The 26499-nt window shown below is 48.3% G+C and overlaps 5 protein-coding genes across 5 annotated transcripts; 4 read left to right on the top strand and 1 right to left on the bottom strand.

The window, feature by feature from the left end:
- Window positions 1-6084: 6084 nt before the first annotated feature.
- Window positions 6085-7099, top strand: LACBIDRAFT_301878 (uncharacterized protein; the record flags this gene model as incomplete). The annotated part of the gene is made up of 6 exons (XM_001874287.1): window positions 6085-6101; window positions 6147-6245; window positions 6303-6424; window positions 6483-6779; window positions 6838-6875; window positions 6944-7099. The coding sequence occupies 6 exons, from the start codon at window positions 6085-6087 to the stop codon at window positions 7097-7099; spliced, it is 729 nt and encodes a 242-aa protein (XP_001874322.1).
- A 9604-nt stretch (window positions 7100-16703) lies between these two features.
- Window positions 16704-18173, bottom strand: LACBIDRAFT_321322 (uncharacterized protein; the record flags this gene model as incomplete). The annotated part of the gene is made up of 6 exons (XM_001873651.1): window positions 16704-16973; window positions 17041-17292; window positions 17430-17555; window positions 17767-17856; window positions 17907-17939; window positions 18093-18173. 6 exons carry the CDS (start codon window positions 18171-18173, stop codon window positions 16704-16706), a joined length of 852 nt encoding a protein of 283 aa, XP_001873686.1.
- Window positions 18174-18877: 704 nt separating this feature from the next.
- On the top strand, window positions 18878-20004 carry LACBIDRAFT_301874 (uncharacterized protein; the record flags this gene model as incomplete). The annotated part of the gene is made up of 4 exons (XM_001874286.1): window positions 18878-18937; window positions 19145-19825; window positions 19884-19930; window positions 19986-20004. 4 exons carry the CDS (start codon window positions 18878-18880, stop codon window positions 20002-20004), a joined length of 807 nt encoding a protein of 268 aa, XP_001874321.1.
- Window positions 20005-20709: 705 nt separating this feature from the next.
- Window positions 20710-21889, top strand: LACBIDRAFT_301873 (uncharacterized protein). The gene is made up of 3 exons (XM_001874285.1): window positions 20710-20854; window positions 20913-21122; window positions 21177-21889. Exons 1-3 carry the CDS (start codon window positions 20714-20716, stop codon window positions 21669-21671), a joined length of 846 nt encoding a protein of 281 aa, XP_001874320.1. The 5' UTR covers window positions 20710-20713; the 3' UTR covers window positions 21672-21889.
- Window positions 21890-24102: 2213 nt separating this feature from the next.
- On the top strand, window positions 24103-26475 carry LACBIDRAFT_321319 (extracellular triacylglycerol lipase precursor; the record flags this gene model as incomplete). Its single annotated transcript, XM_001874284.1, has 14 exons — window positions 24103-24253; window positions 24305-24423; window positions 24475-24570; window positions 24624-24634; window positions 24689-24764; window positions 24817-24886; window positions 24939-25039; window positions 25093-25179; window positions 25229-25544; window positions 25618-25818; window positions 25879-26001; window positions 26058-26213; window positions 26278-26312; window positions 26371-26475. The coding sequence occupies 14 exons, from the start codon at window positions 24103-24105 to the stop codon at window positions 26473-26475; spliced, it is 1647 nt and encodes a 548-aa protein (XP_001874319.1).
- Window positions 26476-26499: the final 24 nt, after the last annotated feature.

Raw genomic sequence — 26499 nt, 5'->3', positions numbered from 1 at the left:
GCAGTGCCATTTGAAAAAAATAGATTGCTCTTGCGGAGCCTCTTTGAAAAAATTCCACTGCTGCAACAGAGCTTCATTATATATATATATATATATCTGGACCTCCAACACAGCTATTTAAATAGTGTCTCCTATGAAAAGGCAATGTGTTTTTATTGGAAGGTGTTCTGCTTGTGTGTTGTATTCAGCTGTATTTCTGGGGGACATGCTATAGACAATAGTTAATGAAGGCTGCTTGTGTTTCAAAAGAAATTACAGTATCTCATCACCTTGCAGTAGGACTCTCATTGTGATTAATCATTCAGTATGTTTTTCAGTTGTAATGGCTCACATTCATGACATTTAACTGATGACTGCAGGCCTATCACTATGTATGATCACCATCTATGTTTACATGGTACACCGCAACTTGTGCTGCCAGAGGACAGGGTGCACTGCAAATTTCCCACCGGTCGATACCATGCATCAGGACCACTGGTGAGACACTATGGTGTTGGTGAAAAGGACAGCCGGCGCGTGCTAGTGAGTCCCTGTAAGGATTGCGGCCGCACCATCACTAAAGGCACATCATAAGATTCCGGCCGTCCGGCTATGCCCATATAGTATGGTGTTTTGTCACGTCTGGCTACTCCATTAGGTAAGGCACAACGTGACTAACATATGTGCGTATACTATCTCTTTGTTAAGTGTATCAACCAGTACACATTTGTCACTTGTTTATTCGTTTACTATGCAGGTTCATTGATGCGGGAAAGCTGGGTTCGACTCCCAAAAAGAGATCTAGTATGTGTCAACACTTTTTAGGGTGGGAAGCATATTACTGGCAAGGCCTCTATTTCTACACAGGTTACCACTAGCTGACGAACACATTAAAATTCCCCAGACTGATCAGTCGACTTGACCACCCGACCCATTAAAAGAAATTCAAGGACGTCGCTTCATTGATTTTGGTCTCCAGCTGCCAGCTCAATGGCTACCGAAGAAACACATATCTAACCTCTTTGTTGGTATATTGGTCAGTGCATGCGCTTGTCATAAGGAAACAGTCAAAAAGATGCACGTATACGCGCGAAAGCTGGGTTCGATTCCCAGACAAAGAGATTCTAGTAGTTCCCTGGTAACTGCTTTTGGGGGACTGGAGAAGGTATGCCTGGACGTCATTCGTTAAGTCTTTTTCTCAAAATTGGAATTTCTTCTCCTTACCATCAATTGCTCTCATCATGTATTCCTAGGTCTGCCTGACTCTTTTACGGTCCTGTTTTAGACGTCAATATGTAACTTCTTTGTTAGTACATTGGTCCGTACACGTGGTCTCGATAAGTAATAAAAATTTCTTGGTGGATTATCACACGAGAACTGGGTTCCATTCCCAGACAGAGAGTTATGACTTGGATGATCCCCTTGAAGGGCCCATTTTTTAGAAGGAAGCATGTATATAACCACAGCAACATTTTTACTCTTATTTGAATATTTGATCCACCTCTTCTGCAAGTGTTATTGTGCCCCTTCATATGCGATAAAGACTTTTTGCAAGAAAGATAGGGTGCTGATATGACCTCTATTTCTGTACAGGCTAGTAGTTGATGAACTTTGAATGCTCCACCACAATTACAATTTCCAGCTGACTGAGGACTTGACCCCCATGCAAATAAAATGAAATGAAGGACGCCGCTTCATCGATTTTTGTTGCTACACACCCCCAGCTCAATGGCCACTAAAGAGACACATATCCAACCTCTTTGTTAGCATATTGGTCAGTACAGGCGCTTGTCATTCAGCCAGCAACACTGAAAAATGCATGTATATGCATGAAAGCTGGGTTCAATTCCCAGACAAAGAGATGAAAAACTCACAACGCTTTTGGAGGACTGGAGAAGGTATGCCTAAACGTCATTAGGGGCGTTCACGGTAGCCATTTTTGTTCCATTTTTGATCTCATTTTTTATTTCACTTTCAGAAAGATGGGATAAAGAATGGAGCCAGAAATGAGACGGAAAATGACTGGAGAATGCTATTTTTTCAAAAATGAGTAGCACGTCCATTTTCTGAAGTTGTTCTATTTTTCATCCATTTTTCATTCATTTTTCGTCTTCGGCATTCAAGTCGCCAAAGGTGTTTCGGCATTGCCCGTTCCTTATGTTGTTGCCCCATATGGAAATCACCTCATTGTATTTACCATTTTTTTTTTTTTTAATGTCAAATTATAGTCTATTGGGGCGGAGCCCCATGTCAGACTTTACAACTTTGTAGACTACCTAAGGCCCCTAATGTCTTATACCTGACCCCCAATGACTATCCCTTGCACTGATGGAGGCACGCCCGTGGCGATCATTCCCCCACACAGCCTGGCACGGAAACGCCGTTTAGGGACACGTCTGACTGGCGAGCGGGGTAGTCCCGTTCCCTTGCTAGATTGCGTTGTCCGGCTGATATGTCTTTCGGCTATTAAGTACTGTATTTACCATACACACTACAGAACGGGCAAAAAAATGAGATAAAACAATTTTAGTAGACTGGAGACTAATCATTCGTGATATAAGGAAGGTTTGAGGCTGGCAGATAATATTTGAGAAGTGATAAGATAAAGTGGGTCTGCTGAGTGAGATGTGGAGTTCAAAGCTGCACAGTGCCAGGGTGCCGAAAAACATGCACTTTCATTTTTCACTCATTTTTGATCTCATTTTTGAAAATTTCAAGGAGGGTGGGTTCACAGTAGCCATTTTTCACTTCATTTTTGATGTTCTATGTCTACAAAAGCGAACAAAAAATGAATCAAAAATGGCTACTATGAATGCCCTATTCATTCATCAACTCTTTTTCTCTCAAGATCAAGATTTCCTCCCCATGGCATCAATTGTCTCTCGTCGTTCCCCTGCTTGGCCTGTTTATGGCCATCAATATATAACCCTTTTGTTAGTACATTGGTCAGTACATGCGGTCTATGTGAGGATGCTATGTCACCCCTGCTGGATTTATGCGTGAGAATTGGGTTCGATTCCCAAACAGAGAGTATTGTGATCCTTGATTTTTTCTTCTGAAAGCAAGCGGGTATATACTGTAACTACACCACCTTCTTTTTTCTTAAATAATCGATCCACCCCTGTTATCGCACACCTTCGCACTTCAATGTCTGGCACTTTAAGAATAAAGTAAAGAACCACTCGATACACGTAAGTACCTACATCATCAAAAAAAGAAATACATATTCAACATACTTGTTAGTGCATTGGCTGTGTATGCGCCAGCTTTGGGGCTGTAAATCGACAAGTGCAATATCTGGGTTCAATTCCTGGACAAAAACCTGGGGATTGCATAAAAGGTTAATTTTTCAGAGAGCATCTCTATTCACATTTCATTGACCAGAACCTGAGCATGTGATCCAGTCCTCCTATCCCCAACCCAGTTCACAATATATCACAAAGTCGATCACTCTGCCCCTCCCATTTCATCACCGTAATCATACAATTATTTGGCGGTGACGCTTTTGGGGGACTGGAGAAGACCTGGTCGTCATTTGTTAAGCCTTTTTCTCAAGATTAGGTTCTCTTCTCCTTACCGTCAATCGCACTCATTGTGGTTTCCCAGGTCTGCCTGACTCTTTTTTGGTCCTGTTTAAGCAAGATGTAAATCTGTAACGTCTTTGTTAATACATTGATCAGTACATGCGGTCTCGATATGTGCAAAATAAATTTCTAGTTGCTGGATTATCGTGCGAGAACTGGGCTCGATTCCCAGACAGAGAGTAGGACTGAGAGGGATCTATTTGCCTAACTTTTTCTTTTGGGAAGATGCATGTATATAACCACACCAACAACTAACCACACCAACAACTTTACTTTTACATGAATAACTCCTTCTGTAAGTGTCTGGCACTTTGAGAATAAAAAAAGCACCCCCCGGGCCATACACATAAGTACCTCAACAACATCGAAAAAGAAAAATTATATTCAACACACTTGTTAGTGCACGGGTTGTGTCCGCGCCAGCTCAAGTTCAGGGCTGTAGATTGACACGCGCAATTATCTGGGTTCGATTCCCAGACAAAAACCTGATAAGAAACGGCTGGTTCTTTTTTCAAATAGTATTGATTAATTTTCGGAGAGCCATATTTTGTGGAACCACAGTCGCAGGAGTTTGAACCCACTCTACAACATACTGTACAAATACGACCAACTCTTCATCGATTTGGATTTTTTTTTCTCGCCAAGATGGCCGAAATTTTTTCTTTTGATTTAAGGCGAATAAAAAAAAATACTTTTCTCTCCGATGTGACGCGTGACGTGAAGACTTGGTCGTATTAGTACAGTATCCCAAAGTCAGTCACTCCACCCCTACCCTTCCATTCGTACAATTCGACACGGTGATATCCTCACCTCCCACAATATGAAGCTTGCTTCAATCTTCCCCTCTTTCCATCTCATCGGATTCATACGTAGTTATTCCAACCATCGTGCGCACTTGAAGAACGGAAATTCCCGGACAGCCGTGCGTCTGAAGCTATCCAGCCGACCATACTTTCCTGTGGCATGGAAATAGGGGCAGTGGGTCAGGTTGCAGGATCCGTCATCGCTCCGACGGAGAAGAAGGGATGGCTAATAGGGAGCTTTCTTGGATTGGGGGGGAAACTGGCGGCGTACTACGCTTTGAACCAATTGTCGGCCATTGGAAAATATCTGGAGTTTGATTCCTAGAGTCCGGGAATGAATAGGCATCATTTGAGTGAGATCCATTATAAAATCCAGCTATTCGACGTACGGCTCTTGTTTGTACAGCAGGTTAAATAACATTGTTCGATTCGGCTAAAAAGACGCTCAACATACGTTGTATGCCTTAGGCTTTGTCTGGGAGTCGAACCCAGTTTTGCGGACCAACGACACGACCTAGCGTGCTGTATATCGCCAATCTACTAACAAAGACGTTGAAGAGGAGTGTCTTTGGCGGATTGTGAGCCTGGATAGCCTAGGGAGGTCAATAGTAATGGGGCGTCGATTTCCGCAACCGTAAACGTACAATCTTAGGAATCTTCCGCACTTGGATGTAAGAATCATGAGCTTTTGCATATTAGCTAGTATTTGGACTTGACAGCGCAATTGCAAAAACGATCACGTACTTGGTACGACGTGGGTCCCGGTGAGCGCAAGGTGAGCGTCAGAAAATAGTACAGCACGTGACCAAACGCCGGCTTTTGCAGAAGTGGTAGGCTCTAAAGCAGTCGGTTGTATTCCTGTCTGTTTTACCGCTTCATACCCAGCATCGCGGTACGGCCAAGTAGTATTATATACCCAGTCGAATTCATCGATCAATGCCTGTCAAGTCCTTAGAAAGGAAGACAACGATAACCTCTTTGTTAGTATATCGGTTAGTACACGCGCTTGTCATTCAACATTGGGATTGCCATCCGCGCGAAAGCTGGGTTCGACTCCCAGACAGAGAGTTATATATCCTTATGGTGTTATTTTTTTCCTATTTTTTAGATCGGGTTTCCGTTTTGTAGCTCTCGCTCCCGACAGTTCTCAATGCTAAGAGATAGTGATTATTGCAAAGCCCTCTATTTTCAACACCCTCGACGGTCATAAAATAACCTACTTGAGAAATTGCTTACCCCCTGATATTATAATATTGCGCCTGTCATCCAGGATGATTCTTCTTCTTTTACGCGAGAGATGGGGTTGATTTTGGGATAAAGCATTTCTGCCATCTGAGCTAACAGATGGAAAAACAATAATCCAGTCATATTCCTTCTAGCCGACTTGAACGACTGACCTCGTCATTACTAGTGACGCGCTCTACCAACTGAGCTAAGAAGGACTATGAACAGGACACAAGTGCTCAATATACATATGTAAACACACAGCTCATCAACAACCGTGACCTCCTCCTCCTTTCACTTCCCTCTCCCTTGCTAACCACCTTCTTAATCAAATAGATCGCAATCGAAGGATGCTGCCACGGCAAACTCGACTCCGTTTACCCCCAACTCGCCCTCCTCGAGTCACAGAGCCTGTATAAAGTTGAACGTTGATCTGCTACTTGTATGCGTTCAGGAATCATGAGGATTTGCAGGTTATAGAGAGTCGGGAGGTTATGAAGGTGTTTCATCAGTAAGTTCCTCGTAAATCATTTGTATGCGCTGGCTGAATGGACAGTGGTTGGATGAACTTTGAAGGTATCATTCGGGACGGAAGAAAGCGCCGGCATCGACTATCGTCGTTCGCGGGAACCACGAGGCGTCATTTCTGGGAATTGTGCGTGTTTCTCTTTTCCCCCTTATAGCTGACTGACAACGATGCGCATATACGCAGGTACCACGACGGCTGGCTCGCACTCAACATCTACCTCCTAGGCCACGCATGGTGCAGTCAAGTGAATGGGACTCAGATTGCAGGGATGTCGGGGATATATAAAGCAGGTGAATATCGACTCGGTATGCCCTTCTCTTACTTCTTGCTACTCCGAAAAGCCTCCTGACGCGAGGACTCAAGAGTACTACGAACGCCTCCCATACGACCAACCCTCCATCCGGAGCATATACCCCACTAGGCAATACAACGACTGGCTCCAACCAATCGAACCCCACGGAAACCTCAAAGTTCTACTCAAACTTAGACCTGGATTCGGCGCCTCCGTTGACGCGGACACGTTGGGGTCTCCGCCGTTGATGATACTGCTAAAGACCCTCATACCGAAATGGTGGTTCACGGGACATATGCATGAGAGGTTTGAGGCAAAGGTGAAGCGGAGGGGACGCATAGGGGGCAGAGGGGAAGCAGAGTCAGAAGGCTGAGGTAGGTCAGGAGAAGGAGATACAAGACAATGATCGAACGACAAAGTTTCTAGCGCTGGATAAATGTCTCCCGGGGCGCGACTTCCTCGAGGTACCTATTCCCACCCCCCCTTCCCACTTTCCTCTCCCTTGCTGACCTCCACTCCTTCCTTCCCGCAGGTAATCGACTTCAACCCCCCCACGTCCTCCCCCTGCTTTTCAGTACAATTAACATTCGACCCCGAATGGCTCGCAATCACACGCGCGACCCATCACTCGAGCACGCGCAGCATGTGCCTTTCCAGAGAGGCGAAGGCTGAGAGGACGGGTGCGTGATGCGAGGGAGCGGTTGGGACGAAAGATTTTCATGTTCACGCAGGTTAAGACCAACAATGTTTACACCACCCCATCAGCCGCAAGTTCAAGGGGAAGTGAAGCGAAACCCATGGCGGAGCTCAACGCCAACCGCAAACTCATCGACGGAACAAGCCACCCATCTCAATCCGATGGCAGAGTGGACTATCACCGTCGCGGTGTAGACCAAATAAAAGAGGTGAAGAGGTACGTGAAGGCTGCACTGGCTCCTGGGGGTGGAAGAGACGCTTGAGAGGGAGCGGAAGACTCAACGTACGTTTTCTTTTCCTTTCTTTCTCACGCGTTTTCGTTTCGTGCGCCCCCTGTCTTCCCTTTACTTTGGTCGGTTGTGCGGTTTCCTTTCTACTTGTATGCGCTTCTCTTCTTCCCCGCCGTTTCGTCGCCATTTTTTGCCATGTATCGTTTTGCTATCTTCCACTCTCCCTTTCTTCTCTTTCCTCTTCGAACTGTCTCTCCATTGCCTCTCGACCTGTCTTCCTTCTTTCACATTAACCTCTTTGTTAGTATATCGGTTAGTACACGCGCCTGTCATACGCATTGATGCGCGCGAAAGCTGGGTTCGACTCCCAGACAGAGAGATAATCATATACTCGAAGACCTTATTTTTTTGCCTATATTCTTCCTCCACTCTCCCTCGTTCCCCGTCTCCCTCCCCGTCGTCTTTCCCTCTCACTTTCGACCTATATCTCTCACTTTGCCCTGTCCTCCTCGATCTTTCCGCCCCTTTTGCGTTCTCTTTTCTCCGTTTCTCCCTGTTCCTCCCTCCTTTCAAACTACACCCTTCCTACCTTCCTCCTTTCTTTTCTTTTATTTTCTTTTCCGCGGTCCTCTGCAATCTTCACTCTCCCGCTCCCGCAGAGAAGAGAAAAAAGAGGTATACATCGAATAAATGATATTATTAGTCCGTCGACTCGACGGACTAATAGATACGATTCCTTGAATTTCTTCATTGAACGGTGCGCGTGAGGATGAGATATGTCTAGATCTAGAGTAGTGATTCTGTTTCCAGCATGAGTGTACAATCTCTGGTATACTTTGCCTTGTCACGTCTACCGCTAATTTTGCTTGCTCTGGCACTTCGTATGGGTCGTCAACCCCAGTAAACCCTGTAATCTCGCCTCGACGTGCTCGAGCGTACAAGCCCCTACGATCCGTCTTCTCACAATGCTCAAGAGGCGTTGCGACATGAACCAAGAAAAAATTTCCACCCGAACCAGCGGATTGTAGTACTGTCTGTCGCGCAAGTTCGCGGGGACGTTCATATGGAGCAATCGGAGCAGCTATTACTGCAGCACCAGATCGAGCGAGTTCTGCGGATACGTATGCGATGCGATGAACATTTTGGTGACGGTCCTCCGCGGAAAACCCCAGGTCTGGAGGTCAAGACGTGTTTAGCGAATGATTAAATAAATATGGTAGACTGACCCGGCGAAAGTTCTTGTCGAACTGTTTCTCCGAGATGGAGCGAAACGCTACGTCCGCCTTGTTGATTCAATGTTACTTGGAGAGCTTTGGCGATGGCGTCTTTCCCAGAGTTGGAAGACCAGTTAGAAACAGCACAAATCCTTGTTTGTTCCTAGGAGGGTAGCTTTCACGGAGAACTTTAACAACGGCGCTAGGATAGAAGCTTAGCTCGGAGATAAGGTAGTTAAAAGGGGGCTTTACTCGTAGCTGAACCAGTCTGGTATTGGCGCAACCCGTCCTTAGACGTTTTCGCAATTCCGTTCCCGAAATGTCCAAGGTTTGGACGCCTTTGGGTACCTCGTCCGCTGGTTGGTATTCGTCCGTCGAAGGAAGGTACGTCATCTGTTGAAAGGGAACCATCTCGATCTGAAGCTCATCGTGATAGTTGAGGACGAGATCGTGAGCATCATAAGGCCCATAGAAATCCCTCCCTTGGGAGTTTTTACCGGGTCCAGCGTGATCGCGACCAACAATGAAATGAGTTGCTCCGTAATTCTTGCGTATAATAGCATGCCAGACTGCTTCTCGTGGTCCCGCCATACGCATAGCAAGGGGTAAAAGGGCAAGATGTCCCATACCATTGGGATATTTTTGCATGATAGGTTCATAAACACGAACACGAGTGTAATGGTCAACATCGCCCGGTTTTGTCAAGCCAACGACGGGATGAATAAGAACATTCTGCAAAAAGACGTCAAAAATGAGCTACGAACGCAGATCGCGACAACCTACAGCTTGATGCTGCCAGGCAGCCCTGACCGTAAGTTCACGATGCATTGGATTGCGTGTCTGGAAAGCGACAACTTTTCTCCACGCGAGTTTCTTGAAGTGGTAGCGCAATTCCGAGGGGGTGTCTGCCACATGGTCAGCGCCAGATTGGCCTTCACATGCTCAAGAACATACAGCGGAGGGCAACATCATCGAAATGTGTGGGCAATTGAATGGCTTGCACCTTTCCGCCAATGTAAAAGTCTTGTACACGATTGCGAAGATAACCAACCAAAGGATGAGCTGGGTCGTCAGCCCCAAAGAATTGCATCGCTTCCTTCACGCGGTCCGGCGTATATACATCGTCCACTTAACAACAGGCAATGACTTCTTCAGCTTTCAGCAGAGAATAGGAAAACCACGATGTACCTGTAATAATTGCAAGCGCCTGGTCGTCGCGTGGGTCTCGCAATGCGACGCGAACACCGGGAGCAAGACTGAGGCGGTCAATGTCTTCTTTTTTTTTTTTTTTTTTTTTTTGTGTCAGATTTAAGTCTATTGGGGCAGAGCCCCATGTCAGACCTTACAACTTTGTAGACTACCTAAGGCCCCTAATGCCTGTGTTCCTGACCCCCTAGGAGACCGTCCCTTGCACTGGTGGAGGCACGCCCATGGCGACAATTCCCCCACACAGCCCGGCACAGAAACGCCATTTAGGGACGCATCTATATAGCGAGCGGGGTAGCCTCGTTCTCTCTGCTTAACTGTGCATTCCATCGGTCATGTGTTTTGTCTTCTAAGTACCCGACCGCATTAGCGATAGGTACAGCTGTATGGGACGAGCGCGATCAGGTGAATGAGAAAGTTTGTTTTGGTGTGTTGCTGTTTTCTAGAGTGTGACTTTGAATATATTCGGGCTGGCATCGTTTGATTTTGAGCTTGAGATCCGCAAAGGCTGAGGTGCGGGTAGAATAGATGGTAGGGTGGGGTGTTGAGGGCGAGCCCTCTGACTGTGGGCCAGTTTGGCCGTTATTGCTTCATGCTTATGGAACAATCCCTGTAAGAAGAGTGCTACCTGTCAATCATCCTCGGAATCCAGTTGAGAGACGTCACCTATGGCATCTCCTAGTGTGTTCTTGAATCTCCCCGACCGCCCCACATAGCGAAGCAGCTCCTTTATCCTGTCCAAGCTCGCCAGTATTGCCTTAAGGTCCCTCGAGTAGCGCCCTAGGGCTCTATCCATATCGTAACGCTCTGCCGCGTACGCCTGACATTCAAACAGGTAGTGTACCACCGTCTCCGTTATCGTCAATCGACCGGTCCCCCAGCACAACTCACACCGGCTGGTGACTGACCTCTTGATGCGGTATAGGTAGCTGTTCAACGGTATATGCCCTGTGCGCAACTGTGTTAGCAAGCTCGCCTGTGATCTGGACAAAACTTCGCTAGTCCGCCTGAATTTATTGAACGGGAAGTTCGCGTCAACGTGTTGGAACCTTGCATATCGAGGCGAGGCCTTCCAGGTCTCGAGCCACCTGTTCTTCAGCTTCTCCGCGAACCCTTGCTTCACTGCAGTGGCGCTGGTGGGCAAGCGCTCCCGGAGTATTGGCGGTAGATCCTCTGGTGGGCTTGACTCTCCCTGTGCTGCCCTCTTTGCCTCCTCGTCAACCCTTTCGTTGCCCTTCACACCCTTGTGCGCTGCCACCCACATCAACGCAAACTTTGCTGTTCCTGCTGGAGGGATGTGATCGTCAGTCCCATCTGTCATAACGTCTGTTAGCCTGAGATACTCGAGAACCAGGTGTTGCCCTGGCCCAGTCTTCCGTGCCCCCGTTGCCTTGATGAAAGCCTGACTGTCCGTATAGCTGGTTGCCGCCGAATTTCCCACCTCCTTCTGCCCTTGTAACATCCATGCTGCCAGAATCGACCCTACTGCTTCCCCCTCGAACGTCGTGTGCCTCTTTAGCGATCCCAGGTGGTATCGAAGTATCCTTTCCGGCTCCTCAACCCCCTTCCTGTACAGGACCGCAGCTGCTCCCACTTTCCCTTCATAGCCTGATCCATCTGTGTATATACGAATCTCTGACTCATCCTTTCCTTCGTTTTTGATTGACACCTCCTTCGATTCTGCGATCTTGGTCGTAAAAGCTCTTCTGTAGGTTGGCGGCCTGGGGTCTGGCATGATGGTTTCGAAACGCTGTGGCTTGATCTTGAAGCATTCGATTAGTTTCTGTAAAGGAGAACGGTGAGTCTTCGCTGGCGTCCTACTGTACCCTCTGAGCATATCCCTTATCGGGTGACCACTCGGGAGCGTTGAGGCTCGCACTACTGCCGCGTGACAGACACGTTCGAGCATTAGGTTCACTGGCAAAACGCCAGCGTGGGCGTCCAACAGGTCGTTGGGCGAGGTCCACATTCCCCCTGTGATTGCCCGCGTGGCTATCCTCTGTATCTTACCCATGGACTTCAGCGCCCTTACTGACCCGCTGTTCCTTCTCATGCCCTCCTTCTTGTGCGGAGGTACATACCAGACGTCCAATGCGTACGTCATCTTCGGGATGGCCACCGAAATGTAAAGAAGACGCATGAGCCTGGGCCGGATACCTATGTTGGTGCGGGTTAGCCTGCGGAACATAAGAACATAGGATGTTGCCTTTGCTATCGCCTCGTTCTCCTGTGTTCTCCACCTCAGCTGACCATCCACATGTACTCCCAAGTATTTGTAGCTGTCCACCTCTTTTATCACCTTCCCTCTAAGTCGAAGTACCGGGTTAGGGCGATCGTCGGGTTTTCTTGCGTTTGGCTGACAGTGCATCACGGCGACCTTGCTGATCTCGAAGGTGGAGTTGTGGTCTTGCGCCCAGTCGAATCCGCCATTCTTCCTTTCCATGTAACTTTTGAGTGCCCTAGTCGTCCCCTTGAGTGTTTTGGCCGTTGCTATGACGAGGGCGTCATCCACGTAGCCAATGGCGTCTTCGTCCAACCGCCTCAAGGCTTCTAATAGGTCAGCGTTGTACAATATGTAGAGGAGCATCGAAATTGGATCCCCCTGTCCTATCCCATTTGCGATTTCAATGAGCTCGGAGACAAAATCGTCGAACTTGAGCTTGGTCTTCCTCCCCTGTAGCAGCCGCTCGATAAACTTCACGTATGCCACTGGGATTCGCCTTTTCTTCAAGTTGTGTATTAGTCTGTCAGTGACCGCATTCGGAAAGGCCCCCTCGACGTCTAAGAAGAGCACGGAGGCGACCTTTCTCTTACCCCAGGCTGACTTTATCCTGTCAACCAGGTAGTGAATGGCGTCCGTTGTCGTGCGACCCGGTCTTCCGCCAAAATGTGTGTCAGGAAGCAGGGTGTTCTTCTCCACCAGGTGGCTGATGCTTTCCGCCACTATCGCCGTCAGTACCTTAGGAATGGTGCACAACAGGGCTATCGGGCGGTACGCCTTCGGTACTTCGTAGCTGGGCTTGCCTGGCTTCCTCAACACCGCAGTGGTGAACTCCTGCCATCCTGCATAGTAGGTCCTTAGCGCGAAAACGCCTCTGAACAGGTGTAGCAGGTATTCCGCGATCTGCTCATAACACTTCTGTAGTACCACGTTAGGGATTTCGTCGGGGCCGCTGGCCTTGAAGGGGGAGAGCCTCCTGACTTGGCGCTCAATCTGCTCCTGGGAGATGGGCGGCGGTGGTGGAAGCGGTTCTGGGTACACATAGTTCTCTGGGACCCTGGAACGATCCGGCTTCTTGGGGAAGAACATCTGTGCCAGGACCTCCGCCTTACCTTCGTTTGTGTTGACTTCCCGTGGTAAGGCGCCATCGCCCTCCCCAGGGATCTTGAGTGTTGGTATGCGAGACTTACCCCCATCCCCGACTGGTTCCTTGAAGTACTTGTTTGCCGTCCACAGGTCTTGCTCCGCCGCGTTCTCCAGGAACTCTTCCCAGTGCCCTCTCTTTGCATCAACAATTGCCCCTCCGTACGCGTTCCTAGCCTCACGTAGCTCTGTGTGAGATGCGTGATCTGGCAAGGCTCTGAACTTGTATGCGAGGCGACTTAGCTTTTTTATGGTGGTTTTCTGCCGGCTGAGGTCGCTGTTCCACCATCTTTTGGAGAATGGGCATGGCTTGTTTTCTGAAACCCTGGTCCTGATCGTATCCTGGATCGCCGCCGTGAGGTCTTCAGCTGACTGTCGAAACTGTTGTTCCATCGTCAACGGCTGTGGAGGCGGCATTTCGAGGAATCGGGCTGCCAGGTTTTCTTGAAAGTCTTCCCAGTCCATGGCCCTGAAGTTGTAGGAAACACGTGGGGTTGAACGCGCTTGCGGCAAGTCGATGTATGTGGCTATGGGAAAGTGATCAGTAGCTGGCGGACGAAGTGAAGGGTCAACTTCACATCGGATTATCAAGTCATAGACATCTTCTGTACACCATACATTGTCAGGCCGTGAGTACTTCTTGGTTACCATATGTTCCAAAGTCGGTTGTCCCCTCGGTAATGCCATCTTCAGATTTAGGTCAGCCAATATTTCTATCAGCTTCCCTGCATCTTCCAATGCCTTGGCCGTGAAGAGCCTGTTGTCCGACTCGTCGTCCCACATGGGGTGGTGTCTGTTGAAGTCGCCTGCCCAGTAGAGGTGATCATCCTGTCTTGACATGACCTCCGTTCGGTTTGTGCGTAAGAACTCACAGACCGTGCGTAGCGTTCTTGAGTGTCCACAATCGTTGTATATGTTGATAACCGTCAGCCGCCCATACGCTCCTGCTAGCTGAATGACAGTGACGTCGTTAGTTCCTGGCACGTTCATAATCTTCCACGACTTCATTGCCAGCGCTGCGCTAACCCACGTCACCGCCCTCGTTGTTGGCGCCCCATCCTTGAATCGGTCCATTGGCATTACCGCCACATAGCCGTTTGGTGTTCTGATATTTCCTGTAAAAGTTATATGCAGCTCCTGCACCAACACAATGTCCCATTCCTTTCCCGATACCCTGTTGTACAGCTCTAGATGCGCCCTTTGAGACTTGTTAAGGTTGACCTGCAGTATCCGTAATCTAGTCGGCGTTGGTTCCAGTTGTTCAGACATGGGTCACGGTCAAGGTGGGGGCGCTATCGGGGGGCGGCGATCTGTTGCTCGATGCCGGCGGAGCTATTGGGGACTCTGGGTTAGGGAACGAAGGAGGGGGAGACTTATCTGCTGGTGCCTTGGACCGTTGGCGCGCCCTGGCCTCCCTGGCGTACGGTCTTCCACCTGGGGCAGCCTGGTCGAAGTTGAGCTGTGTTTGTCGGTACCTGCTTCTTTGCGAGCCTGCCTGGGCATAGTTGACCTGAATGTCAGTTGGGGGTGGGACCCTGCGACCTTGCGAGGGATAGGATGGGGACCATGTCCAGGTTTCCTTTGCTGGGAAGAACGGTATGTCGTTTGCAGGGTCTCTGGCATTCAGCTCGTCCACCTTCCTGAGGAAAGTCGGGCAACCACGATCCCAGCTGGTGTGGGTGTCTGTCTTGCATGAGGTGCAATAGGTGACCCCCTGTGCCTCGCATTTGCTGGTCCAGTGGTCCTTCCCTCCACACGTTCCGCATATATTTACCTCCTTTGCGACATCGCACTCTGCGGCGATGTGATCCCAGCCTTGGCACTTGAGACAACGGATGGGCTCCTTCTTGCACTTCGCTGCCGATACCCTCTTGTGGCAGATGGATAAACCGTTCACTATTGCCCTGTTGGCCGTCTCCGCGTCCGAGAAGGTGGCAATGATGTGAGTGAATCGTTGGTCTGGCCGCCTGTGTGTCAGGGGCTTGATCCACCTGATCTTCATTAGCATGCCCTCTGGCATTCTGTTCGCTTCTTCTATCTCTTTCCTATCCTTAGAACTGTTAGTATCGAGGTTGAGCGGCACATAATAGGCAACAATGTTAAAGGACCTCGTCTTAAACGAGGCCTCTGACTCCCCTAGCTCCCGCAGGAAGGCCTCTGCATTAGCTTTGGACGCCAACCACGCTGCTCCCTCGTCTGTGACCATCTCCACCAAGACGCCCCCGTTCTGTAACTTCAACGATGTTCTGATCTTATGCTGGTGCACTGTCGCCTTGCCCATGGCCTCCGAGAACTTGCCTGCTAGGACCGTGCTGGCACAGTCCCTCAGCTTGGACTCCTTGGGTAAGTCGATGAGTGACTGCCGCTGCCGAATGCTTTCCTTTGCCGCCAGCCAAGGGTTCGCGTCCAGTGGTGCCCCAGAGTTCGCCCGTAGCACCGTGTCCCTGTACGTAGCACCTCCTGCACTCCCAACCTGCTCCATCACCTTATCTGCCACTCCGACCAACTCTGCCGTCTTCCTTTCCAGCACAGCAGCTTTCTCCTCCAGCTCTCCCATTACCTTCTCCTTGAGTCCCTCCGCGATCTCCTTCAAATCGTTGGTCATCTCGTTGAACTGCTCGTTGGCTATATTCCTGATGTCAGCTGCTATTTCCGCCGTCTCCACCTCCTGTAGCAGAAAGGCGACTGCGCGGACTGCATTGATCACAGGTCGACCGATGCCTGGTAGAGCTGCGATCTGGAAGAGAGCTGTCGTGAGCGCGTACAGACTGAGTTGCGCTCCTTCCGGAACAAGGAGTATCTTCTCCTCGAGGTACGCCCTCCCTTTCTCCGTGTTGCCGACTTCTTGATCGCCTTCGTCTATCTCCACCGCCCCTGCAGCCCTCGTTTTGCTTCTTTCCTGTGTCTCCGCTTCAGCCGTTTGGTTTTGCCGAGTGGCTGTTGGTTTGACTTTTTGAGACGAAACCGTCTGGCTTCTGGACTTTCCTCCAGCCCCAGACATGATCTAGGCTTATTTTTAGTAGTTATTGTAGACAATATAGAAATCTTATGGATTGTATGTAGACCAGGGCTCGTTTTGAGGTCGATTCTCGACTGGTATCCGAAAAAATTTCGGGTTCCTAGTCGGGGTGCCATGTGGTTCTGGTCCAAGGAGAGTCCTCTTGAGTTGTGTACCAGTCGCTACTGAACCTGATGAGCTCCCCAACACGGATAAGGAAGGATACTGAAAGGGAAGGGTCATCCCTAAGAGATTTGATGAAATGCCCCTCTTTGAGGACGAGTTGATAAAAGTTCGAAGCGACTATAAAACAAATGATTGGGGGTTATGTATATGATAACCATGTATTGAAACGATCACTGAAAGACGATTACTGAAATTGCTCTCTTGATTTTTCTATCGGAGTCCACTCGAACAGTTTCTTTTCGCTCCAATTTCTCGACACGAAAAAAAAAGAATTTTGAAATGAAGGATCCATGAAATGTCCGTCTTCGTACTCAGCTGGAATTTGAGGACGAATTGATGGAAGTACTGACGACTATTCGCATTTGGGGTTGATGTACACCATAACTATGCAATGGTACTTAAAATTTACCACCTGCTTTCGCTCTCTTGACCTTTCTGTCAGAGTCCAACCGATGTGATCCTCCGCGCTTCAACGACGGGTTATTCATGTTGAATCGCTTCACAAGTGTGTTGTAGAGCTCATCGTCGAACCCAACGCACTGGAGGCCCAAGATCTCCGTCTTGAGGATGCCTCCAATGTATAGGTGAAAAATCATTTTCCTTAGAGCCTCTTGCTTTCCCGGGCCTGAGTTGACCGTGATCGTAACATCTGCCAGTTCGAAGGCTGACTAAAAACGCGAGGAAAAAATTAGCATTCTTGTCAGAATCAATAGACCACACGAGAAAAAAACTGACCGTTTCTTTTTGGACGAGATCGCCGTCTGGGTTGTTTTGCCGATTGTTGTGACATTTGTATTGACCACCGTAGTATATGAGGTCTTTGCAGTTATAGAACAATTCAACAGTTTGACCGTATAAAGAGTTGAAAACGGAATTTTCTTTCCATATCATTTTCTCCGAATCTACCGCGAACATGGGTCCAAAGGCGAGAGCGTGGTGCTTCGATGCTGTACACCATGTCAGACGGCCGGGAACATACAACATTTTCTTAGTACATCTAAGGTGGATGAACGATTTTAAAAAAAAGCGCAGCGAAACGGTACAAACGGTGAAGATTGAGGGTCCTGGTTGAAGATTCCGGCAATTAGTGATAATGAGTTTGTTTAAGACAACCTTAAACTCACTGCATCGAGATAGGAGCGTAAGTCGACACCTTTGTGACAAACGGGGAGGATGTCTTCGAAGTTTGAGCGGCCGATGTATTTCGGAAGACAGCCAATCCTTTTGTTGAGCATGTGGCGTGGTTCACGCTACGCACGCAGTGAGAGATGAGTAAAAAGCGCTCAAACCATCGGCGAGTTGGCAGACCGTTGACCCAGACCTGGACACAACTTCATCACATGCCTGACATTGGGAAGGAGCATCTTTTCGATCCGTAAGCGAATTGATTTTTTCTTCTTGTTCATCGCATCTCTGAGACCTTTTATTAGATCTTGTTTCATATAGGATGGTAGTCCTTACTTCCTGCAATCGCTGTTTTGCTTCGCGTGCTTTTTGGTACTTTTCACGATACTTTTCGACGGATTTCTCCAACGCTGCAATCTTTTCATCCTAGCGGGAAGTTCAACCTATATACTGAGCACGGGTTGAAGGATACTCACCTTTTCTTCACTCAATCTCTCCGTCTCTTGGATCTGATTGATATTCAGCATTCGCAATCGATATTCCTACATGCGTTGTGCACCTGATTGTTGTCCTGTAGTAGTAGAAGGCTATTGTCTCCTGGCTCCTGTATGATCGGTTCATGACGTGAGACTAGTTCTACCAGGTTGAGCTATAATTCTTACCTTCTTGCATTGGTTCGCTAACTGACGATACCGCTCTTTCTCCGCTCTCTCGTCCTCAGCACACTTCTTCAAAATCTTCATCGCGGTCTCTGCCCCTTCGGCTCGCTTTGTAAGTTCAATTACATCGGTCTATATGCACGGTTTGCCTCAATATAGATTCGTAGATGAGATCATATGGGGCACCTGATTTTCCTCCAATTCTTGAATCCTCTTCCGAGCGACTTTGAGTTCCTTCCCGAGAAGGGCGACCATCTCAGCGGCGAGTTCTCCATCTGCTTTGATAGATTCCATGGGGAACGATGCGACACGTCACAGTCTGGAGCGAGATATGGTTGAAGTCCTCATGTATTTGTTTGGCATCCACAGGCATAAACAATCCGCTTGGCACGGCTTCGTTCCCCTCGTCGTGAAGCCCGTGTTGGTGAGATCTTTCCTTCCCTCGTCAAGGTGAAGACCTCAGGTTTTCTTATAGATCCCATCGATTCTCTTTCCCTCCCATCTTCAGCGCGTCAGCATTGATTAATGACCACTGGCAACAAGCCTAATAAATCCAACGCTAACCCCGCGTTCGCGGTTGCAAGTCCAATGCCGACTACCTCATCCTGACTGGGGGAAAGTCGATCATTGTTGTCGGCGTCACCCATGGGTATGACGTCATCACAAACGACAACTGTTCTTGGCTCGGCGCAAAGTGCGATGTGTCTCGCTTTTTTGGCGATTTGCTTACACCATACGCGCACCTGGCAAGTCCGACTCACCACGCTTTTGGCGGAGAGGAGCAACCTATGAATCATTCCCCAGCGTGGGCGCCTATTTTGGTTAGGACAACCAGCGAGCGCATAAATGTAAGATATACGGCCGTATTTCTGATCGCATTCTTGGATAATCCTGGCGGTGCTCCAGGGCGAAGAACTGAGGCCGAGGACGTCACCTTGGAAAGAAACGGGCCAATTGCGACACTCCATCGTCATATCTCAAACCATTTCAAAGCCTTATCGTATGAAATAATTGTGAGCTTGTTGCATGTTGGCCTCTTTACTGAATTCTGATAGCCCGCATCATTGACTATCCCTCTTGCCAACGGTCCTGCACCTACCGGAACTCAAAGAGGTCCCGCAACATACTCTCAACCACCCACTGGCAGCAACGCGCCAGGAGGACCTCTTCCTCCTCCTGCATCGTCGTCTCTCCCTCCCGTCAATGGTCCCGCGCCTACTGGAGCTCAAGGAGGTCCCGCGCCATACTCTCCCCCACCCACTGGCAGCAACGCTCCGACTGATCCTAAAATTCAGAGAGGACTTATCGCTCCTCCCGCGTCATTGACTGTCCCTGTTGTCAATGGTCCTGCATCCACTGGAGCTCAAGGAGGTCCTGCAACGTACTCTTCCCCATCCACCAATGGCCCAGCACCAAATGATACCAAGCCAGGTTCCCTTGCCCCAGTTGATGTGAAACCTCAACCAACCAACGGTCCAGCTACAACGGGTCCGGCATATGTCGCTGCTCCTCCCGCGGGACAACCAAGCTCATCCACAGGCATTCCCCCTGTTGGCCCAGCCCCATCTGATGGCCCAGCTTCTCCAGCGTCGACTAACGGCCCAGTTGCTCCGGCACCGAATTACTCTGCAGGACCCGCCGTTCCTTCCGTCGTTCCTACCGTCCCACAGGGCAACAACACTCCTTCCAAGTCTCCAGCGGGATCGGTTGTTAAAGGGACAGGTGTTCCACAGGAGGTGTGAAGGCTTCAATGCCTTCAATGTTTTCCTTCGTTCTCACGTTTTTTTTTTTCAGTGCACTTCTACGCTTCCTCCGAAGGGTCCCGCTCCGTCTGCTACTCCGTCAGTTTTTTACTCCTTACTTCCCAAGCGCTTTCTGACGTGGCTTTTTGAACAGATCTACGTATACATATTGAACATGAACGTTTTGGACACTGATCTCTCTGGCTCCGAATCGTAGTCACTCACACTGTCGTTACAGCTTCATTTTGGACATTCTTATTTCTTCACCTCACATCTGTTTACGGCTATTAATGACTCTGAAAGAATATATATTGTTTGAATTCATATCATGTAGAAGTCCAATGCACAAATAATTCGTCAGGTGTATACGAAGAAATTCCCTCAAGTGCCAATGAAACCGATTTCCATCATTATCAATAATTGTGTCGCTTACCTGCGGCCTTGATGACTATGTTCCTTTGGTTACCAAGTGCCTCAAGTAAAAGAGAACACACTGGAAAAGCAATGTGAAAAGTTTGAACTTATGAGTCTTGTAAAGTTGTAACCGACTTAATATGTGTGAAGTTTTCACGATGTTGCGTTTACTCGGTATCACGCCCCTTTCTCTTTAAGCTCAACGTGGACGCGTGGACGGTCTTAGTACAAACCTACCCCGAGTCTGCTTCAAGCTGATTTTCGACATCCTGCAAAAAGGTTGTCGTTTGCGGAACTTTAAAATGTTGATGACTTGCGGCAAGCCCCATTGCTCTACTTATAAGGTGACAAGCATGAGAACGGCCTCGTTCCTAGTCTCTCCTAGACAGACTTCGATATTATGTGAAGTCGTACCTTTGTTCACGATAATATGAACCTCGTTCCCTTCTCTTTCCCTTGTTATCCTCTATGACCTTCGACTGCAGGGACTGTCCGCGCGCTTTCGCTGCTATTACAGCCCTCTCATCGCATTGTCGTGCGAAAGCCCATGACTTTCATGGATGCATCGATTGTGATCGTGTATTCGTTTCCAGTGCAGCGCTGGCACAGGTACGTAATCCACCATTGACTCCCATAGTAGGCTGACGCCGCTCACTACCCTTTGTAGCATCTCGATGCGTCTCCTGCGCACGCTGATTCTGATTCTTCCAGCGACGACGGCAGTGATGCATCTGACGATGAGGAGCCTTACTGCAGGGGGTGCGGTCGCTGGTTTATCGACCTCGATACCTTATACCAACACCTGTTTGCGAGCCTAAAGCATAACTGGTGCTTTATTTGTTCTAGGGATTTCAGCTCGGAGACCGCGCTAGCGCAAGTTCGTCCTACCCCTCCTTCACACTGTATGAACAACGCTTAGTATTTTGTTTAGCATAATTCATCGAAGCTGGCGCATGCCAATCGATCCTTCAAATGCCCCTTCTGTGCGAACACGTTCAAGGCTCCTTCCGCTATTGCCCAGCACATTGAGTCCGGTTGCCATAAGATCACTCGCCACCAAGTCACCGCAGCAGTGAAGAAGCTCAAGATTGTTCCCGACATATGCATCAGCCGGCTTCTCCCTTCTTCAGGCCCGCCCACGATTTCGACTTATATTGCGACGGAACAATCGTTCAATGGAACATCGTACGAATGCTTCTTATGCCACAAGGGCTTTCGACTCCTTACCAGCCTTAACGCGCACCTGGCTTCGCCGGCCCACGACGCCGACGAATTCAGGTGCCCAAAGTGCCAAAGGAACTTTACGGTAATCTCAGCACTTGTCCAACATATTGAGAGCGAGGTGTGTGGTTTGGCTAATATGCAGAAGGTTCAGGGTAATTTCAACGACTTGACGGCAAACTTCTCTCGTCTACTTCGTGCTTGAACACGTCGATGTTCTGGTACGTTTCTTTTTGAGCAGCTCGGCGTTGCCTTACTCTCTTATCTAGGGGACTGAAACATAGATCAACGCTAGTCGTAGCGTTGTTCTATTTTACAGCCTTCAAACCCTGGATTCTTTTCTGTTTCGTAACGTTCTTGTCCGTTGATGGTTAATCCTCCTCTGCTCCGCGTCAAATTGTTTTACCCTGCAGTTATCGTCAGATCTCGTAAGACTACCTAGAATTGATATTCAGCTCGTCTTATGTATGTACAGTCGCGGACAGCCAAAGTCAACCAAGTTGATATCTCGGGAAGGACTAAATATTTTGACATTCTGACTTCAGATTCGAACTCAGGATGTGAAAATACGTCCAAAAACACCTCTTTGAAGTTTCTCCCACGAGAAATTGGGTTGGCCAAAATTTTGGACTACTTTTGTCATCCGGTAAGGCTCTTCAGCGGCTCTTAAGACCCCCTTGGCAGGTTCCCAATGCCGGAGGTGACCGAAAAATTTAGTGGCACTTGCCAAACATTGTAATTCTGATTGGAAATCAGTAATATACAATCTGCTAAAGGTGGGAAGAGGAGGGGGGTCAAAAGGACAGGGTTCATTGAGGGTCCATGGGGGTGGGAAGACCCTGAATTGCCATTTTAGGTAGTTTAAAATCATTTTTTTCTACAACAACGGCTCATCAGAATTTTCCCAAAGTCCAGGATCAGATGCAGAACTAAAAAAGGAGTCGATTGCACTATTTTTCATGATTTTAGGGGTCCATTTGAGGGCCGGCCAATATTTTGGGGGTAAAATTTCTCATTTCATCGATTTTGAAAAATCGGCTCGTGGAAATCGAAGCATTGAGTCCTAATCTTCACGTTTCTGCAATAAAAAGTACTATTGAAGGTTGTGCAGGGTCCTCACATCACGATCACAAAATTAGTTGACTTTGGCTGTCCGCGACTGTAACTCAAATCATTTCGCTTGCCTGTGTACTTCTAGTACCGTATTGTTGACTCGCCACCAATCCTACCGTTGGCCTCGATATAATCATCGCAACAACAGAATTCCAGCGTACCGCCTGGTCGTGGGGCGGCATTTCAGACCCGCACACTGATAAATTTATCTTAGAGTATCCCTCCACTTTTCTGGACGTGAGAGTAAAATTCTAGATACGCATCGGTCGAAGACGATAGACCATAAAGATAAATTAGCGGAATTCGGAGTGGCCTCGAGCCGCGATGTGTCGTCTACACTAATGCCCCTAGAGAACCATTAAGAAATCAAGGCCCTTCTTGCTCGCATTGATTATTTGGTTTTCATAGCATTACAACTTATTGAAGATGCGTCTCTGAAAGACCGTGAGAATGCAAGAATTTACGCCTTTTATTTGTTCCACATGTCTACCATTGTATTTCCTTTTTCTGTAACCTGTACTTCACACAATGTACTGTAATTCATCCATCCAGACGCAAACGGGTGGTTGAACGTTGAACACTCAGGCACCTTGATCACGATCAACGTTCAAGCATACCCCAAGCATACCCCACATGCGAATGATTCCCCACATCGGAAGAAAGTTCCGGTAATTCAAATTCGAAAATTTGTCCCGTTGTGGCCCGTGGGCCATCAACGTTCAACTAATCATTTTATAATGTTGTTACATACTACGCACCAAGCTTTGAGCATTTCAGCCAAATAAGATGAAAATTTATGTCTTTCCCACTTAAGACGCTGGCTGAAGGGTAGATTTTAGAAATGCGTATACACTGCTTTGAATAACTTCAGGGATTTTTATACGTCATTCGTGAGGGCTGACACAGTAGGTAGTCAGAGAGATTATTATTGATTCCTCACGCCACATCGGAAGCCCGGTCCGACTGAAGAGGAGGTAATTAGATTAGCACGGTTAGTCACAATGTATATTGGAGGGCCATGCCGGGAGAAAAGAATTGCACCCCTATGTGTAAGGGGAAGTGAGTATGTTCATGAAATTTCTCCAGTCAAGGATGTGCAAACGAACTGAAAATTATAAACAAGAAGCTCGATTTTCGAAGGAAAAAGCGCTTACTTACGTAAGCAAAACTGTTGAGCCTTACTTCGGAGTCTAAATTTATCCCTTCTTACCACCATGCTCTGGAACGTCTCGCTTGCTCTCTTATGCGCCATACGCTTACTATACGAGACTATACGTAGCTATACGTCCGGCTATAACGTTTGAAAAGTCGATGCCACTTCCCTACGTTGACAACGATCCAATCATGTAAGAGCTTGCGAAATTGCCCTGGTTGAATTTGGTTGACTAACGCGTTTGCTCAGGAGGTGAATCTCACTCCATACCTTGCGATCTATCCCGAGTGGCACGAGGAAAATCTGAGATCGAAACTAACACTATAAAATCTCCCCACTCGTTGGTTTCGGACCCCAGGCTTCGGACAAGATGCTTCTCTCCATCTCCTACGTGTTGGCGCTCTACTCTCTGTCAACGTTCGCTGCGCCCACCACAAACGACGGTGTTCCCCGCGTCAAGTTGGGGAAGACAACGCTTGTCGGGAGGGCTATCACAGCGTCGAAGGTCGAGTTCTTTGGAGGTACTGTCATTCGCATGGTCGCTTGACGATTTGTTGATGTATAAATTGTAGCTATTCCTTATGCTGAACCTCCCCTTGGTCCGCTTCGCCTCAGGCCTCCTGTGTTAAAAACGCACCTGAACGTCGCTACGTTCAACGCGACAAATTTTGGCAAGGGTTGCTTGCAATATGTAAGTCTGTGCTGCCTCGCGATCGATTATGCTGATATTAGGTGTCATTAGCCAAAGCATCTTACTGCTGATGAAGTTGACGAGGATTGCATGACTATCAATGTTTATCGTCCGGCTGGGATTAGTTCTGATGCCAAATTACCTGTGGTGGGTTTCATTTTTTTTCGATGTCGACGTTTTCAGTGATGTCTTTTGTTCAGTTGTTTTGGACGTAAGTTTTTCAAGACATATTTTCTCTTCCCGTCTTAAATCAATGATATCTTAGCCATGGCGGTGGGATGATTCAAGGTGCTGGAAACATGTTCAACGGAAGTGCAATCGTCGCTCAGAGCATAACTCGGGTTCGTTCCTCCTCTCACCCTTCCCTTAACGAAAGTACTCATTCCAATTTAGGGTACCCCAATCATCTACGTCAACTTTAACTATCGTCTCGGCCCTCTTGGGTTCCCTCAGGGTCAAGAAGGTGGGTAATCCTCCTTGCGTCAGCCGTATGACTCAAACATATTATCGTCTAGCCATTAATAATAAAGCGCTCAACCTTGGACTCAAGGATCAAGTAACCGCTCTCGAGTGGGTCCAGCAGAACATCGGGATCTTTGGCGGTGACAAGAAAAAGGTAAGTGGCTACCACCAAGCTAATAATAATTACGCCATTAATCTCCAATCCAGGTAACCGTCTTTGGAGAGAGCGCAGGGTCTATAATGACATCCGTCCTCTTCCTCAACTCGAACCTCGAGAAGTATGCGAGGGCCGCAGTAAGCCCCTGTCATTTATCACCAACGACCCTTACCAACCCACCCTCAGATCTTCCAATCTGGACACTCGACATTCAAAGGAAACTTTCCTGCAACGCATCAACAATCTGATTGGGACGGCTTCGTTGCCCTCGTCCCAAGCTGCGCCGACCTTGTCGCAACGAATAACACCTGGGATTGTATTCGTGAGGCCCCCGTCGCTGAGATCTTTGCTTCCCTCGTCAACGTGGAGACAAACACGGCCGCGCCCTTCATGCCAGTGCTTGATGGGCCGGACGGGTTTATCCCAGATTACCCGTCTAAGTTGTATGCCAAGGGGCATTTCGCGAAACTGCCATTCATTGCGGGGACGAATCTTGATGAAGGTGCGTTATTTTATTTTTCTTGCCTCTGGAGAATATGAACTGAAGTGAGGGAATGTAGGGACACTCTTCGTAGCCCCGACGATCAACTCCACGGACCAAATTCGCGCGAGCCTCATCGCTGGCGCCTCCCCCTCCAACAACCCCGCTTCGCTAAACGCCTCAGTGGATAAGATCTTGCAGCTGTACCCCGATGTTCCAGCGCTCGGTGCACCCTTCGGGACTGGCAATGAGACATTCGGGTATTCGAGCCAGTACAAACGGTTGGCTGCGATCTGTGCGTTCCCTTCCTTTCCTTTCTTGGTTTCACCCCGAACTGACTGTTGTTGTGGCATAGCTACTGATGCGATGATGTTGGCGCCGCGCAGATTCTGGCAGAAAGCCGCTGCCGACTTCGGAGTCAAGACTTACGGGTATCTGTTCACTGAGCCTATGCTTGCGGACCCCCCTGCTCTCGGCAGTGCGTTTGTTTCTTCCTTTGTGTGAAGTTGCGATATTTACCCACTTGACATTCAGCAACGCATGCTGTTGATCTCACATTCGTCTACGGTGGGCTCTACTACAAGCCCCTTGAGAAAACGACCTCCGCACATACGGCTAGCAGCTACTTCATTGATTACTGGGTATCGTTCACGAATGGCTTAGATCCTAATGACGGGAAGGGTGTTCAGCGTGAGTTTTCCTCTTTGCATTGCCTCCTTGAGTGTCGGTTGAAGGGATTTCTTTGATATCTTAGGCCCGAAATGGGAGCAATACACGTCTAAGAACCAGGTATGTCTTCCTCTTGATTTCACGAAAAGGATGTTGACACCGGTGATGCCTTTTGTAGGTTCTCCTGCAGATTAACGGACAGAACACGACGACTATCCCTGATACCTTCCGCAAGACACAGACTGACTTCATGAATTCGGATCCTGCAATTTGGTTCCATTAATTTAAAAGAGATTAGTTTCCATTC

This window comes from Laccaria bicolor, genomic scaffold (assembly GCF_000143565.1).
Source record: "Laccaria bicolor S238N-H82 LACBIscaffold_1 genomic scaffold, whole genome shotgun sequence".
Classification (NCBI taxonomy): Eukaryota; Fungi; Basidiomycota; class Agaricomycetes; order Agaricales; family Hydnangiaceae; genus Laccaria; species Laccaria bicolor.
The sequence above is the reverse complement of the archived record's forward strand: the minus strand, read 5'-3'. Positions and strand labels throughout refer to the sequence as shown.

What these genes read in the sequence shown, in the direction of transcription:
- LACBIDRAFT_301873 (XM_001874285.1), top strand. Translation starts at nt 20,714, where the DNA reads ATGACCTTCGACTGCAGGGACTGTCCGCGCGCTTTCGCTGCTATTACA. An exon ending in CCAGTGCAGCGCTGGCACAG is followed by an intron (nt 20,855 to 20,912) that starts GTACGTAATCCA and finishes TACCCTTTGTAG; the next exon opens with CATCTCGATGCGTCTCCTGC. An exon ending in CGGAGACCGCGCTAGCGCAA is followed by an intron (nt 21,123 to 21,176) that starts GTTCGTCCTACC and finishes TATTTTGTTTAG; the next exon opens with CATAATTCATCGAAGCTGGC.